This window comes from Euphorbia lathyris, chromosome 9, assembly GCF_963576675.1.
Source record: "Euphorbia lathyris chromosome 9, ddEupLath1.1, whole genome shotgun sequence".
Taxonomy (NCBI): domain Eukaryota; kingdom Viridiplantae; phylum Streptophyta; class Magnoliopsida; order Malpighiales; family Euphorbiaceae; genus Euphorbia; species Euphorbia lathyris.
In genome coordinates this window covers 29715152-29731856 of record NC_088918.1, presented here as the reverse complement: position 1 = coordinate 29731856, position 16705 = coordinate 29715152, and the positions used below count along the sequence as shown (strand labels likewise).

The window sequence follows — 16705 nt, the reverse complement described above, 5'->3', positions numbered from 1 at the left end:
GTTAAAAATTGTTTAAGGCATATTAGACTTATTCTGTATAAAAAGAAAAAAGACATTATTATTAATTAAAAAGCCCGAATAATATTTAGTATGGGCTGGGTTTGGGTAGAAGTTTTTATTCATAAGTCCAGTGTAGCCCGGCCCAAGTCCGACCCGACCCAGCCTATGAATAGGTCTATCGATAAGTGGTGTGTAGATATCACAAAGCACGAAAAATTCATCTTTGAACTCAACGAGTAGATCCTTACTCGACGAGTAACAATGTTGGTGTTGATCCATCTATCTAATTGAAAAAGTTACTCCACGAGCAGTGACATATTCTAGAATTGTAATGCTTTTTAAGTAAGAAATTGTTTCCTATTTTACTTCACTCCTAAAAGAGACATGGTTCCTCAACTGAATTAGAAGATTAACTTATATGCATCCTTATTTATTAAAGAGTCTTCAATTAATCCTATAAATAGGTCTTTTGAGTTCATAGTTAGAGAATTAGATTTTCATTATTGTTTTAGCTTAGCACTTTAGTTTATTTCTCTACTTGTTTTTCACTTTTGGATTCAAGTTTTTTCATTAATTTAGTTTTTTGTTACTTTAATTCAATTCAAGTTCATTGTTCATCTTTCATCTACCCATTCTACTTTAATTTTATCATTCATTTAATCATGCTCTCCTCTCTATTTTCTCTTTATTTATTTATTTGTTTGTTTTCATTTCTCTATGATATAAACCTCCGTGGCTAAAAAGCTATAACAGATTCTAACCTAAATATGTAATTTACTTTTAATCTAGGCTTAATATATCAAAATCTCTCTGAATTTGTTCAAAAAGTTTGATTGACTCTCTGAACTTACATAATGTCTAGTTAGCCCTCTCAACTTGTTTAAAATAACCTATTGGTCACCTGAATTTATTTAAAGTGACCTAATAGCTCATTGAACTTGCTTATAATAATCCATTTATCTTCTAAAATTGTTTAAGTGATATAAATTGCAATTTGTCTAAATCCGTAAAAAAATTCAAAACTTAAAAAACAAAGGCATAATTCGTGATTTTAAGTCTTTAAAACAGATTAACTTCATGTTTGTACATTTTATAGTGTTTTTAAAGATTTAGGGACTTAATCATAACACTTTAAGCAAGTTTAGGAATAAATTCAGAAGGCCAATCAACTATGTTGGACAAGTTCATGGGAGTAATTGATGTATTAAGCTTTTAATCTAATGCCAAGTTTATTATGTTTAAATAGAGATTTAAACTGTGAAATCTTATATGCTAGTTCGATTTGAAGCTGATATTTGATTAGTCTTGGTTTTGGTTAGTTGACACTAGACTAAGACTGTTTGATAAAATTGAAAACTAAGTGCCGAAAAATTAAATACTGAATTTTATAAGTGATGGAAGTATGAAATGATGTAGCTTTTATAAAATATTAGTTGATAATATTTAATTTAAAATGTTAAGTAAATACTTTGACTTATCAAAATACATGATTTTTTAACTTAATTGACTAATTTAAATGGTGGATAAACAACCATTATCAAACACACTTAAATTAAATAAGTGTTTGACATTTTAATTTAAGTGATTAAGTTGGTTATGAAATAAAGCCCAACTTAGAAACAACATAGTTTAGATTCCATTACTCATCGATTCGGTTTTTGGAAAATGGTTCTAAAGACTTATAATTAGGTTTTTTCATTGAACACAAGACTTTCATTAGTTGTGTATATTAGGCTAGTCTTAATAAGTAGTTAATGCAAACTAGATCATTAATAATTGCCTTATTACTTACAACGTTGGAGCATCAGAACTCAGATTTATTACATGTATACTTCTTGGAGCATCAGAACTCAAATGCAACGGTAAACGTTGTTGTCGTGTGACCAAGAGGTCACGGGTTCGAGTCTTAGGAGCGACCTCTTGCCAAATAAATTGGTAGGGGAAGGCTTGCCCCCCAGTACACCTTTGTGGTGAGACCCCTCCCCGGACGCGTAGTGCGACCGGGCCGCCCTCTACTTCTTGGAGCATCAGAACTCAAATGCAAAGAAGAATTGTTGAAATTTCAAGTTTTGCATATTTTGCCATGAAATAGAAGAAGGCATAACAAGCTCATATAGACCTTACTCCATTGGATTATTACCATCATGTTACAGAACCGCCAAGACAGATCAAATAACGGATGAGTCAAAAACGACGCCTCCTGCCTGGCTGCTGTATAAAATTTTAAGAAAAGAGCAAAATCCAAAACCCTTTCAAAATATCCAGAAACCAAAATTCGATTTTTCTCGGGAAAGTGAGGTCCATTTTCTCGAGAAAACCGGCGTTTTCCGATTTGGAAGCACTGTGATTTATTAATTTATGATGAAATTATCAACTTTTGGAGCTTTGTTTATGCTAATAGCGTTACTTTCGATTCAATCTGGAGTGTCGCTTCGATCGCAGAAAACTGATCAGGCTTACGTTACACTATTGTATGGAGATGAGTTCCTGTTGGGAGTTAGGGTTTTGGGGAAGTCAATCAGGGATACTGGATCGAAGAAGGATATGGTCGTTTTGGTATCTGATGGTGTCTCTAATTACGCAATGAAGCTTCTTCAGGTAAGCTGTGATTATGGAGATCCATATGTTCGTTTGATCATTGAATTAATTGTCCTTATTTTGCTGTCTTGAAATTTTAACTGGACGAGAACACAATTCAGCAGTTGTTACGGATTAATTTCGTCACCGCTTCTGAGCACATTATTAGTAAGACTATCATATGAACAGAACTAGGCTCTATTGAACCTGATTAATTAGTTCTTCTTTTTCCCAATATTGGAAAAGAGTGTTTTGCTAAACGATGTGTTCATATTCTGTGACAGCATACAGCTTTGAACTGCTACTTTGGTCAGAATATCCAATTAAGTATTTAGTAGGACTACTATTTTGTTAAATGCAGCTTTTGTGGAATTTCTGTTCAGTTACTATGTTGATACTGTCATTACAAAGCTTACTATGTTCAGTAACATGAGAAGCCTAGAGGACTACATTTTTAAATTTGTTTCCTAGGTGTTGCTTGCATATGCTTACAAATTTTATGGTCAACAGAGGATTGCTTATTTGATTATTCCTTTTATTGAGTTGGTTTTTCGGTTTGATTTTACACAGGCTGACGGGTGGATAGTGGAGAAGATTAGCTTATTGGCAAACCCGAATCAAGTGCGGCCAACGAGGTTTTGGGGTGTATATACCAAACTTAAAATATTTAATATGACGAACTACAAGAAAGGTGAATATGTTAAACCAAATTGCTTAGAAGATTAAGATGAAATGTAGTGAATTTCTAGTTTTTAGATCATTTAAAATGAAAGTAGATATTTTAAAAACTTTGATCTACCTGGGGCTGGTGTGGAACTAATAGGGTGGACACTGATATCTGCTCTTTCATGTTTATCCTATCTGTATGTGTGTATATATATTTTTCTGGGCACTTAATCAAAGACCATCTTTTGAATACTATCTAGATGAACTTACAAATTCCTGCCAGCAAAATAAGATGCACAGTTATTTATAGAAAACAGTTCTATGTATCTGAGCCTCAGTTAAAATTCAAAGTTGTCTATTTAATATAAGATCGCCACTTCTTTCCCATGATTTTTTTTATCAATTCTAAGACTAAGTTTTGTTTTCCCTTCTTATTGAATGATCAACTTGCATGTTTTTGGGTACTTATGTTGATACAGTATTGGGAACTCATTTATGCAGTTGTATATCTTGACGCTGATACAATTGTGGTTAAAAATATCGAGGATCTTTTCAAATGTTCAAAATTCTGTGCTAATCTGAAGCATTCAGAGAGGTTGAATTCAGGAGTCATGGTAGTGGAACCGTCACAATCACTTTTCAATGACATGATGAGTAAAGTGACCACTTTGCATTCTTACACTGGAGGTGAAGCATATGTTTTCTTCTTTTTATCTAGTGCTTATACCATAGTCATCATTTCTGATGTTCCTTTCATGATATAATTTAATTTTTCTTTTTGCAAGTTATTTTGGCCTTTGCATATTTTCCTTTACTTAAAAACCAAAAGTTGTCCCGAGATAATTATGTCTAGCTGGGAATTCTGGTGCCACTCCATATAATAACAACGATGAGTGGCAGCACTTTAGACACTTGTGAATATTGGAATAATGTCACTACTGGAAATTTTCAGCTTCCATTGATCTATATCATTCCTGGTACTTATGCCCATGGGCAAGTTCCTGTTTGCTAATTATTTTTTTGGGGAAAGGGCTATCTCATGTAGCCAACTGAACTTTCTTGTCTAAAGTTTCTCCCCTTTCTTCTTTCAGTATATGTGTATCATTCATTATCTGATATGTTTTTTTAAAATTAATGACAGGCGATCAGGGGTTTCTGAATTCATACTACTCTGAATTTCCTAATGCACATGTTTTTGAACCTAGTTTACCCCAGGAAGTACGGAAATCTAGACCTGTACCACCTATGGAGCGACTTTCTACTCTCTATAATGCAGATGTTGGTCTGTACATGCTTGCTAACAAGGTACTAATTACATGCATATATATATATATATGTATTTAATGGCATAGCCAGATTAACGGCTAAATTATTGCTGAAGATACCGCTTCTTTCACTTTTTTTGTGCTTGTGTGCAATGGAAGGTCGCCAACTGGGCCGCAATATTTACAGGACACATTGTAATCATATATTGTTCAATCAGGTCAAGCATGTCATCACTATTACAACTTATGGTTATTTTTTTGACATAGACATATGTTTTCTAACATGGGTGGGTGAGGCATTTTTATTTTATTGAGGGACTACTATATGAAGTCTATTAATTATCTTTGTTTTAACCATTGGAATGATCATTCTGGTGTGTATTTTGCATCTAATTTGATGATTAATATGCTTTCCTTCTAAACCTTTTTGTGCAGTGGATGGTAAATGAGACTCAGTTACATGTTATTCACTATACACTTGGCCCTCTTAAACCTTGGGACTGGTGGACATCATGGCTTTTAAAACCTGTTGATATCTGGCAGGTATTACTTCTATTACTTGTAGCAGTTAACTTTTGTGTTGTTTTATGATCTTGAGCACCTTCTGTTCCCATGTTCTTCCTCCCTTTGAGGTTATTAAGGGCGGAGCTGTTATTGAGAGTTTTGAGCTCTTGTCTAATAGATTTATATATATTATAGTTATATTTGTAATTATACACTCTAGGGTTAGAGTTAGGGTTTGGCTCACTAAACCCTAATTCTACCGTTGCTCCTGCAGATTCCGCAGCCGATTGCTCCTGCTGCCGCTGATTTTGCAGCCGCCACTGATTATGGCCGTTGATTACTGATTCTGCACCGATTCTGACCGCCGCCACCGCTGATTACCGATTGCTCCTGCTGATTTCGGCCGCCACTGCTCCCGCTGATTATTGATTGCTGTTCATTTAATGCCTTCCTCCGCTCCTTCCATGACTGATTTCGCAACCGCCGCCGCTCCAACATCCGTCTGCCTCTACCGTCTTCATCGTCCATTACGACACATACACCTTCATTAGTCCTTTCTCGACAACCTCCACCATGTCAACTATACCGCATTCACAGGCGTCACATACACAGTCACCTACTTTCATTCTGTTACACCCGCCTCCGTTTATTCATGCACCAAACCTCCACAGTCAACTTACGGTGAAGATGACGGCTACCAACTTTGTTTTTTTGGAAGGCTCAGGCATTATCTGCTATCTGTGGTAGTGGATTAGCACACCACATTGATTCCACAGACCAACCTCCATCGAAACTGCTTTCTGATGAATGTGTTGATAAGTTCTGTCTCCGAATCACTTCTTCCGCATATCGCCAATGCTACAACTGCTCTTGAAGCATGGATCAAATTGGTTAAAACTTATTCTAAGGGCTCCAGATCTCATACGTAACCTTCGTGCTCAATTACAGGCTCTCTCTAGGGGTTCTGATGATATCTCTACCTACATGCTTTGTGCTAAATCCATATTTGATCAGTTGGCAACATCAATATTTTCTTCCAGAGGATGATCTTATTGATGCTATCTTAATGACACAGCTACTGAATCTATTCAACCAACTGCACTTCACTCATCTCGGACTTCTTTGACAGAGATTAATTGAAATTGTAGATGTTATGAAGAGGAGGAGAATAAATATAATGTGCCTACAAGAAACCAAGTGGATTGGAGCCAAGGCTAGAGAGGTAGCTCCTTGGGGTTATAAGCTCTGGTACTTAGGAAAGGATAAGGGTAGAAATCGAATAGGTATTCTTATTGATCGGGAGTATATTGATGATGTAGTAGCGGTGTCTAGAAAGAGCGATAGAATTATGAGTGTTAAGCTTGTGATAGGGGATGAGGTTGTGAATGTCATAAGTGCTTATGCGCCACAAATAGGATTAGATGTCTCTATAAGACGAGCTATTTGGGAGGACTTGGAGGAAGTGGTGCAATAGGTTCCTAGGGATGAAAAGATGGTACTGGGTGGTGATCTCAATGGACACGTGGGTTCTAGGCGAGATGGGTTTGAGAGTGTTCATGGAGGGTATGATTTTGGAGATAGAAATGAAGCAGGAAATGATACTCTGGAATTCGCATCAGCCTATGACTTATCATGAACACATAGTTTATGAAAATAACCTCCCATTTAGTGACTTATCTGAGTGGCGGTAATGAAAGCCAAATTGACTTCTTCCTAGTAAGGAGTGCTTGGAGAAAGAGTTATATTGATTGTAAGGTGATCCCTGGTGAGAGTACGACAAAACGAACAACACAAGTGGAGACTAAGATTAAGTGGTGGAAACTGCAAGGGAAAACCAATAAAAATTTGTGGATGAGATGACCACAAAAGATATTTGGACTTGTAATATAGATTTAGATATAAATTCGATATGGACTAAGATGGAGCATAGTATAAGGGAAGTAGCAAAGGAAGTTCTAGGGGAATCTAAAGGTAGCATGCCATCGGGTAAGGACACATCTTGGTGGACAGAAGAAGTACGACAAGCAGTAAAGAGTAAGCGAGAATCATATAAAATACTGGAGAAATGAAGGAGTGATGAGAACTACGAAAAGTACAAAGAGGCTAGAAGGGAAGCAAAGAAGGTCATACGAGATGATAGAGCAAAGGTGAATCGGGATTTGTATACAAAATTGGATACGAAGGAAGGGGAAAGAGACATATATAGAATTGCTCGGATGAGAGATAGGAAGACGATAGATCTCGGAAAAGTTAAATGTGTGAAGGATGTGGACCAAAAAGTCCTAGTTGGAGATAAGGATATCAAGGAACGATAGAGGTCCTATTTTGATGACATATTTAATGGAGATCGCGGACAAGATGTTGGACACGATATGATAAATCGTGACTGCATGCGGAGAATTCAAAAGGGTGAAGTCAAAATGACATTAAATAAGATGAGATTGAAGAAAGCAGTAGGACCTGATGGCATCTCTATTGAGATTTGGAGATGTTTGGGAGAGAGAGGAATCGAATGGTTGACGACGTTTTTCAACAAAATGTGGAGAAACAATAAGATGCCATCAAAATGGAGGAAAAGTATACTAATCCCTTTGTATAAGAACAAAGGCAATGTCCAAGATTGTGCCAACTATCGAGGAATCAAATTAATGAGTCACTATGAAACTTTGGAAGCGAGTGATCGAACAAAGGCTAAGGAGGACGATGAAGATCTCGGAAAACCAGTTTGGCTTTATGCCAAGAAGATCAACTATGGAAGCCATCCATCTAATGAGACAATTAATGGAGCACTATCGAAATAAGAGGAAAGACTTGCATATGGTTTTGATTGACTTATGATAAGGTACCAATGGAAGTACTTTGGTGGGCCTTAATAAGGAAAGACATTTCGCGGAAATATATTGACATCATAAAGGACATGTATGAGGGAGCATGCACGAGTGTACGTACCAGTGTTGGGAAGACGGGAGAGTTCCCTATTACGATTGGAGTGCATCAAGGTTCCGCACTTAGCCCATTTCTTGTTGTCATCGTTATGGATGAACTAACGAGTTCACTTCAAGATGGTATACCATGGTGCATGTTGTTTGCAGATGATATTGTGTTGGTTGATGAGACGAAAGAAGGCGTGGAGAGGAAGTTGGAACTACAGAGACAAACTTTGGAATCTAGAGGCTTTAAGTTGAGCCGAAGTAAGAGAATATTTGGAGTTAAGTTTAGCAGCGATAGGAGTAGGGAGGCAGGGACAATCACCCTAGATGGGAGAGTTGTTTAGGCCTCGGATTGCTTCTGGTATTTAGGATCTATTATCCAAACGGATGGAGAAGTAGATGAAGATGTTGCTCATAGGATTAAATCTGGTTGGTCTAAGTGGAAGAGTGCTACGGGTTTCCTTTGTGACCCCAACATGCCTAATAGATTGAAGGGAAAATTCTACCACACAGCAATCAGACCAGCATTGTTATATGGTACAGAGTGGTGGACAGTGAAACACTGTCACATTCATAAGATGTCGGTGGCGGAGATGCGTATGTGGAGATGGATGTGTGGTCATACGAGAAAGGATCGGGTGAGTAATGAAATAATTAGGACAAAAGTAGGGGTTACATCTATTGAGAATAAAATGAGGGAAAACCGACTAAAATGGTTTGGCCATGTAAGACGAAGAGTGCTTGATGCACCGGTTAGGAGGACTCAAGAATGGCAAAGGATGTAGTGGTGAGGGGTAGGGGAAGACCTAAGTAAACTTGGAAGAGGGTGATTGAGAGTGATATGAGTTTATTGGGGATTGAGGAAAATATGGTAGTGGATAGGACAGTGGAGGGAGAGATTTGTATCGCTGACACGACTTGATTTCACGGTTTTATATGATGGTTAATGTTAACCGATCCTGAATCATTTCGGGACTAAGGCTTTGTTGTTGTTGGTCGAGGTCGTGGCCGTGGCGGCTCCAACCGAGGTGGGCGAACTAATTCTGGTTATAGGCAGAATTTCTTATTGACTGGGCAGCAGCAACCCTTCTTGGCTGGACAGCATTCTGTTTCGTTTGGCAGCCACCATTCGGGTACATCTTAGTCATTTGGTTCATCAACTGGACAGCTGCACAGAGAACATCTTACATGTCATAATTCTAGAGGACTTGGACATATTGCTCGCAACTGTTCCTCGCCTCGATTCAATCGTGAGACAAATTTTGCTCCACAATCTCATATTGCTACAAGTCCAGCAAACAATCAACCTTGGGTTTTAGGTCTCGGCGCCACACACCACCTCACCTCTGATCTCGGCAACCTCAAATTTCATTTTGAATATACGGATCCTAATGAAGTGCAAATTGGTAATGGTTCTAAACTCCCTATTGCTCGTGTTGGTAATTCCGTCATGTCTTTCGATTCTTCTCGTCTTCAATTACGTGTATCCTTTATGTTCCTCAGTCAGCTCATAATTTATTATCTGTTTATGCTCTGACCAACTCTAACCCTATTTCTGTTGAATTTTTCTCTGACCGTTTCTATATCAAGGATTTGAAAACATGGAAGATCCGGCTTCGAGATCAGAGTAACAACTGGTTATATTCACTCTGTTTATCTAATTCAAATAATTGCTCTGCTCAGTTAGCTAGTTTATCTCTTTAGCATGATCGCTTAGTACATGCGTCTTTTTCCATTATTAAACACTTGATTGCTTCCAATAAAATTAGTGCTTCCAATAATACGCATTCTTTATGTTCTGCTTGTCTCAGTAAAAGTCACAAATTACCATTTGCTTTATCTGATCAATCATCTAGTGCTCCATTTGATTAAATCTCTTCTGATGTGTGGGGTCCTGCACCCATTACTTCTATAGATGGTTATTGTTGTTATGTTGTCTTTTTTAATCACTATAACTATACCAAATACATGTGGATTTATTTTTTCAAACACAAGTCTGATGTTCATGACATTTTTATTCAGTTTAGAGTCATTGTTGAGAAATATTATAGTTGTTCCATTAAATGCTTTCAATCTGATGTGGGTGGGGAATTCATGAAATTAACTGATTATCTTCGTCTAAATGGCTTTAATCATAGAATCTCAAGTCCTTATACACCAGAATCTCAAGTCCTTATACACCAGTCATTCCACTATAACTATACCAATACAGGTGGATTTGTTTTCTCAAACACAAGTCTGATGTTCAGGACATTTTTATTCAGTTCAGAGTCATTGTTGAGAAATATTTTAGTCGTTCCATTAAATGCTTTCAATTTGATGTGGGTGGGGAATTCATGAAATTAACTTATTATCTTCGTCTAAATGGCATTAATCACAGAATCTCAAGTCCTTATACACCAGAACAAAATGGCATTGCTGAACGCAAACACAGACACATGGTTGAGCATGGTCTAGCTCTTTTAAATCATGCTCACCTCCCACTGCAATTTTGGACATATGCCTTCGACACTGCCACCTACCTCATCAATTGCGCACCAATGGCTAATTTACAATTTGCTAATCCATTTCAACTGTTAATTGGTGATCCACCGTCATCCCCTATATGCTGTCCCATTCCGCCTCTCTCTTCCCTACCGAACCACTTCTCACTTTGCTGATCAACCCGCCCCATTTAATTCTGATCCTTCGGTTTCCATTTCCCCAGATATCAATTGTTCCTTACCTGCTCCTACAACCAATTCCCATGAAATGCTCACTAGATCCAAAACTGGCTGCTCTCGTCAACGACAACCCCATGCATTGATCACTGCCTTACCTTCCACTCCTACTACCTATTCAGCTGCCTCTGAATCACTTGAATGGCGCAAGGCTATGTCTGATGAATATTTAGCCTTACTCTACAATAGCACTTGGACTCTTGTTCCCCGATCTTCCACTTCTAAAATTATTGGGTACCATTGGGTTTTCAGAATTAAGCAGCATCCTGATGGATATATTGAACGCTACAAGGTTCATCCTGTAGCAAAGGGTTACAATCAACGGTCAGGTATTGATTTCTTTGAAACTTACAGTCTTGTGATAAAACATGTTACTGTGCGTCTTCTTCTTGCTCTTGTTGTCTCTCTTGATTGGGCCATTGTTCAGCTTGATGTTTCTAATGCTTTTCTCAGTGGTAATTTGGAGGAGATTGTTTACATGGAACAATCTTTTGACTTTATTGATTCCAAATATCCTAACCATGTCTGCCAGCTCCGAAAATCATTATATGGTCTCGAGCAGGCTCCGCGTATGTGGCACAAACGTCTCACTGATGCATTACGATCACTTGGTTTTCATGACTCCAAATCAGACAATTCCTTGTTCTTTTACCTCTCTTCCAATGTTACTATTTTTTGTTTGATTTATGTGGATGACATTGTTCTTATGAGTTCTGATAACACAGCACTACAAAGTCTTATTCATTAGTTAGTGACCTTGGCAAGTTGAAGTATTTTTTAGGTGTTGAAGCTCACTAGTCCTCCAATGGTTTATTGTTGAATCAAGCTAAGTATATCACTGAACTTCTGCATAAGGCTAAGATGGTCGACTGTAAAGAAATTTCTACTCCAATGTGCACCAAAGAAAAATTTCAGGCTGGTCTGAGCGAACCATTTTCGTATCCTACTCTATACTGGGGTGTATTGGGTAGCCTCCAATACTTACCCTTCACTAGGCTTGACATTTCCTTTGCTGTTAACAAACTTGCTCAGTTCATGCATGCTCCTACCACTATCCATTGGCAGGGTGTTAAACGTATTCTCACGTACTTACAATTTTCCAAGGATCATGGTATCTTTTTTCATCGCAAGTCACGGTTATTTCTTCATGGTTTCACTGATGCGGATTGGGATGGGAGTCTTGATGATCGCAAATCCACCACTGGGTATGCTTTGTACTTGGGTCGTTTGCTTGTCTCTTGGACATCAAAGAAACATAAGTCTGTTGCACGCTCCTCCACTGAAGCTGAATACAGAGCTCTCGCTACTTGGCTGGCTTCACATCGTCCTCCAGGAACTTGGATTTCCTATGTCTTGGTCTCCTCGCTTGTTGTGTGACAATATTTTAGCTACTTATCTTACGGTGAATCCGATCTTTCATCACCGCATTAAACATATAGAAGTCGACTTTTTCTTTGTTCGAGATCGTGTGTCCAAGCGGTTATTACAAGTTCAATACATTCCGATCCTTGATCAACTTGCTGATGTGCTCACCAAACCATTGTCTAAAGATAGATTTCGGTTATTATGTTCCAAGTTGAGCATTTGTAATACCCCTGCTCAACTTGAGGGAGGGTGATAGGTTTATATATATTAGGGTTATATTTGTAATTACACACTCTAGGGTTAGAGTTAGGGTTTGGCTCACTCTTATATAAATACCTGTGTTTACTAATACATTATCAAGTTCCACGATTATCTTCATTTTCTTTGTTGGGATCTGTTCGCAGTTTGAAATTTTAGTCAAACGTGTAGTTCTTCAATGGTCTGTTGCCACGTTTTTGCATCCCTTGGAGGAAGATTAGTTGGTCTCACGCTTGGGCATAATTATATTACAAGTCGGAGTTCATTGTGTTATCCATTTCTTTGGACCATGGAGACGATTTATGAATGCGGTATGATTCCTTTGCTAATGGTGCAGAATGTCAGAGAACAGCTTGCAGAGACCCTTCCTGGAACTGGAGGTGGTAGAAATCCTAATGATGAACTGCTTGTGAAGTTGCTTTTCCTGTTACCATTAATTGCTCTACTATTCAGTTACTATCGATCGTTTCTTCAGGTTAGCTGTTATGTAGTTATTTTCATTAAGATGTTTAGGAAAGATTTAATTTCCATTAGAATCTCTAATTGTTCTGTTTTTTGGTGGAGGCAGACTCGGGTGTTCTGCAGAAATTCATTATTTGATCATATCAGACACCTCTATTACAAAATTAGATCTAATGGATATGCTGGAGTTTCATCGTCATCTACCTTCAATTCAGCTACTCATGTCAGTTCTCTCTTCTTGCTCGAAGCACAATTATCATTCTCTGAAAAATGGTCATTTCTAATGTCTTACATTTTTTCAGTAATTCTTTATGTATCAGAAAGTTTTGTTTTGATGTTAAACAGTTGCCCAATGGTGTACAGTTAAAGGTGCCTGCTTATTTGGGTGGAGTTTCCATTATTATGTGTTTCGTATCCGCGTTGGTTGCCCTTGCAATTAGTCTCTCAATTGTGCCTCGACAAGTGATGCCATGGACTGGTCTGCTTTTAATGTATGAATGGACATTCACTATCTTCATCCTTTCATTTGGAAGTTTTCTCCATTTCACCTATTCATGGGGAAAGATGACAGCATCTCAAGTATCTGTTTCCTCCCTTCCCGAATCCTCAGATTACGAATTTGGAAAAGGTTTGCAGAATTGGATTACATGTCGGTTGCTAATTCTTTCTTTTGAACATTTCTAATTCTTGTAATTGTGACCACAGGTCATCAACGGCAAGGATCATCATGTGATGTTGCTACATGGTATTATGGGTTAGGAATGGCCTTTTTGGCTATTGCAACTCCATCTTTACCATGTATTTTTGGAATTACTGCTCTGTTTGCGAGGTAATTGCGTGAAATGTCAAAAGTTCGATTGCGTCCTGAAATGATGGAAATTGAAACACTTGATGTGATATGTGTGTACGATTGCAGGTTGGGATTTGTGGTTGCTGGAGGCATTATTCTAGCATCTTTCATGACATATGCATCCGAGCATCTTGCAATTAGATCATTCTTGAAAGGGTTTGAAGATCGGGACGCAACACGAGCAAGGAGCATATGTGTCTAATACAGTTGGATTTTATTCTATTCAACACTCAACTAATCAAGATTAATTTGGAGCAGCAGGAGTAGCTCAAGGTAAGCTCTCTTGACCTTGTGACATTTGCAGTCCAGGCTTCAGTTTGGGGTTGTATTGTAGTAATATTCTTTGAGGTAATTTATAGGTTTATTTTTATTTTTTTTGTTAGGAGTTGTATTGTAGTAATATTCTTTGAGGTAACAGTTTGATCATAGTTTTGATGATGCTTCTGCATTCAAATTTGAACTTTCCAAAATATAATTTAGAAATTGTAAATGTTGGAATATTTTTCTTTTAGTTTTCTTCCTTAGCTGGGGTTGGTTGGTTATGGAAAATAGAGGGTTGAAATCAAATGAGTGTAATTCATATATATTTTTAATTTTTTCCAAGTTCTGGTATGCCCTAAATCCGGATCACCAATATCTCTCCATGTTTGGCTCTACCCAACTCTGCCAAGAACAAGTCCCCCTGAGGGAAGTATTTTCCTTTGAGAAGCCTACAAACAAGGATATTTGGGTTTCTGAATGATTGAAGATGGCAAAACCCTAGCCCACCATTCCTTTTTTCAAGCCCGAAGACGCTCCCATGAAGTTTAGTGAATACGATGCTGACCCCCAACTTTCAACATCCATTGGAAGGAATTCATGATGCGTTGGATCTCATTGTAGAGGGACCGAGGAAGCATAAAAACGTTCGTACAAAAAGAAGGAATAGCTTGAACCTCTGCTTTGTTGAGAACTTCCTTACCAACCTGAGAAAGCATCTTCCCATGTTAGGCGTTGGTATGTCGCCAAATCCTATCACGAAAAAAAGTCAGACAACTAGTTTATTTCGACTTATAAGAGAAGGAAGACCAAGGTACTGATCCATGTTAAGAAGACTACGGACGTCAAGTTGAGTAGAGAGATCCATCTAGAGAGCATGAGACACATTGGCACTAAATATAATACTGGACTTTTGGTAGTTAACACTTCGATTGGAGTCTCATTCAAAGATGTCTAAAATCTTCTTAATGACGTACACTCGGTGGATGTGCCTTGAAGAAAAGAATGCTATCATCATCAAGGAATAAGTGCGAGATTGTAGGAGCCCATTGATACACCTTAATCATGTGAATGTCGCATCTACGCTCAGAAGCCTTCAATAGCTGGAAACGCCTTTCAGCGCGCATAATGAATAAAAAGAGGGCAGCATTGTCTAAGGTCTTTCCCTGGAGTAACCGAACCAACCCCAGACCATTAAGAATGACATGATATCTCATAGGACACACACTACATGATCGGAAGCTATCCAACTAGTCGGAAAACCCATCCGAATAAGAACAACTTGCAAATAAGATCGTTAGACTCTGTCGCAAGCCTTCCTAATATCAATCTTTTAGACCCACACGACCAACTTTCTATCTGGTCGCCTTCTCATATCATGAATAGTTCGAAAGGTAACAGAACGTTATCCATGACAGAATGACCTCTAACAAAAGCCGACCGCTCAAAGCCGATAATATCCGGGAAAAGTGGCCTCATACGATTAGCTAGCACATTAGCCACTACTTCGTACAACACGTTATAAAGCGAGATAAGATGGAAGTCCTTAATAGAGATCAAGATATTTCTACATTTCTTAATGACAAATATACATGTTGTACCAATATTTTTTTGAGTTTCACCTTGGTGAAATTGTATGAAATCTTGGTGAAACTTATATATTTTTGAAACAGTATCATTAATAAAAAAAAGTACACAGGTTCCACCAAGGTTCCACTGAGTTTTAGCTTGATGAAACTTTTATATATATATATATATATATATATATATATATAATCTTTAGTAATTTTTGCTTAATTTATTGTAAGCCACATTGAATAATGACAGGGACAGATTGGAAAAATAAGGATAATAGAGATTATGCACATCAGTGGTCAGGTCATTAATCGAGCTGTCCAGAAATATAGTGGTGATGGCTGCTGTGCTGCTATTTAATATTAAATAATGCCACTTAAAAGGAAAGTGATGTTGTTTTGTAATGGGGACAATCCCATGAGACTTTCCATCAATACCCTATTGCCTTTTGGGTCCTTCATTTATTTAAATAACTGTGTTTTGGGTCCCAATCTTTGAATTTAGTACCCCTAGGCCCTACCTCCACCTACTTGTTCAATATTCTATTACCATACACTTGGAATAATACACATTATGACAACAAACCATTCCACTAAAGAAAAAAAAAAAGCAAAAAGAAAAAAAAAATAACATTAATCATTTTATCTGAATTTAAATTTGTATATTTCACCATTTAAAATAAATTTTCAGTTTCTTTATAGATAAATTAAACATAAAACTAAAAATAATTTTTTTTATAAATGTAAATAAATGAAATAGAATCTTGAGAATCTTTTTGATCCCAAAACTAACATTGGAATTGGCACAATAATAAAAATATGTTTTAGAATTAGAGATTGGAATTTCAGGCATGAAATCATGGATTTGAAAATAAAATAAGAATTTGATAGTATAAAAAAAGCATAACATCGTTTTAATCCCTAAACTAAAACTTCAAATCAATTAGGATTTTAAACTATTAAAATCAACGATTAAGTTTCTGAACTAAGAAAAAATTAATAATTGAATCCTTATGCTATCCTAAATTCAGAAACTGTGACTATATGACATTGACTGCAATGATCTTTTTGTTGGCTCAAAATGGATTTCGAGAAGATAGTCTGAAACTGTTTAACCAAATGATTTTTGCTTAGGATGAAGACCCAATTGATGATTTTTATTTAGTTCATGAACCTGATTAATGATTTTGGTACTTTAAGGTCCTACTTGACTTTGATGATTTAGTTTGGAGATCTAAATGAGTATTATGCATATAAAAAATAATGATTAATTTCC

General features: G+C 37.2%; 1 protein-coding gene across 2 annotated transcripts; it reads left to right on the top strand.

Annotated features, from left to right (window-relative positions):
* Positions 1–2201: 2201 nt before the first annotated feature.
* On the top strand, positions 2202–14108 carry LOC136205446 (inositol phosphorylceramide glucuronosyltransferase 1). Of its 2 annotated transcripts, none has more exons than XM_065996044.1 (10): positions 2202–2598; positions 3148–3268; positions 3745–3930; positions 4385–4548; positions 4944–5051; positions 12623–12760; positions 12854–12970; positions 13111–13375; positions 13453–13576; positions 13664–14108. In XM_065996044.1, exons 1-10 carry the CDS (start codon positions 2359–2361, stop codon positions 13797–13799), a joined length of 1599 nt encoding a protein of 532 aa, XP_065852116.1. In that variant the 5' UTR covers positions 2202–2358; the 3' UTR covers positions 13800–14108. The 2 variants fall into 2 exon arrangements, with proteins under 2 accessions (XP_065852116.1, XP_065852115.1); XM_065996043.1 differs by having other exon boundaries at positions 2203–2598; positions 13093–13375.
* Positions 14109–16705: the final 2597 nt, after the last annotated feature.

Bases quoted from the DNA above. Each gene is read 5' to 3' on its own strand.
- LOC136205446 (XM_065996043.1), top strand. From the start codon at position 2,359: ATGATGAAATTATCAACTTTTGGAGCTTTGTTTATGCTAATAGCGTTA. The intron at 2,599-3,147 runs GTAAGCTGTGAT...GATTTTACACAG, and splicing joins ACGCAATGAAGCTTCTTCAG to GCTGACGGGTGGATAGTGGA. The intron at 13,376-13,452 runs GTTTGCAGAATT...TTGTGACCACAG, and splicing joins AGATTACGAATTTGGAAAAG to GTCATCAACGGCAAGGATCA.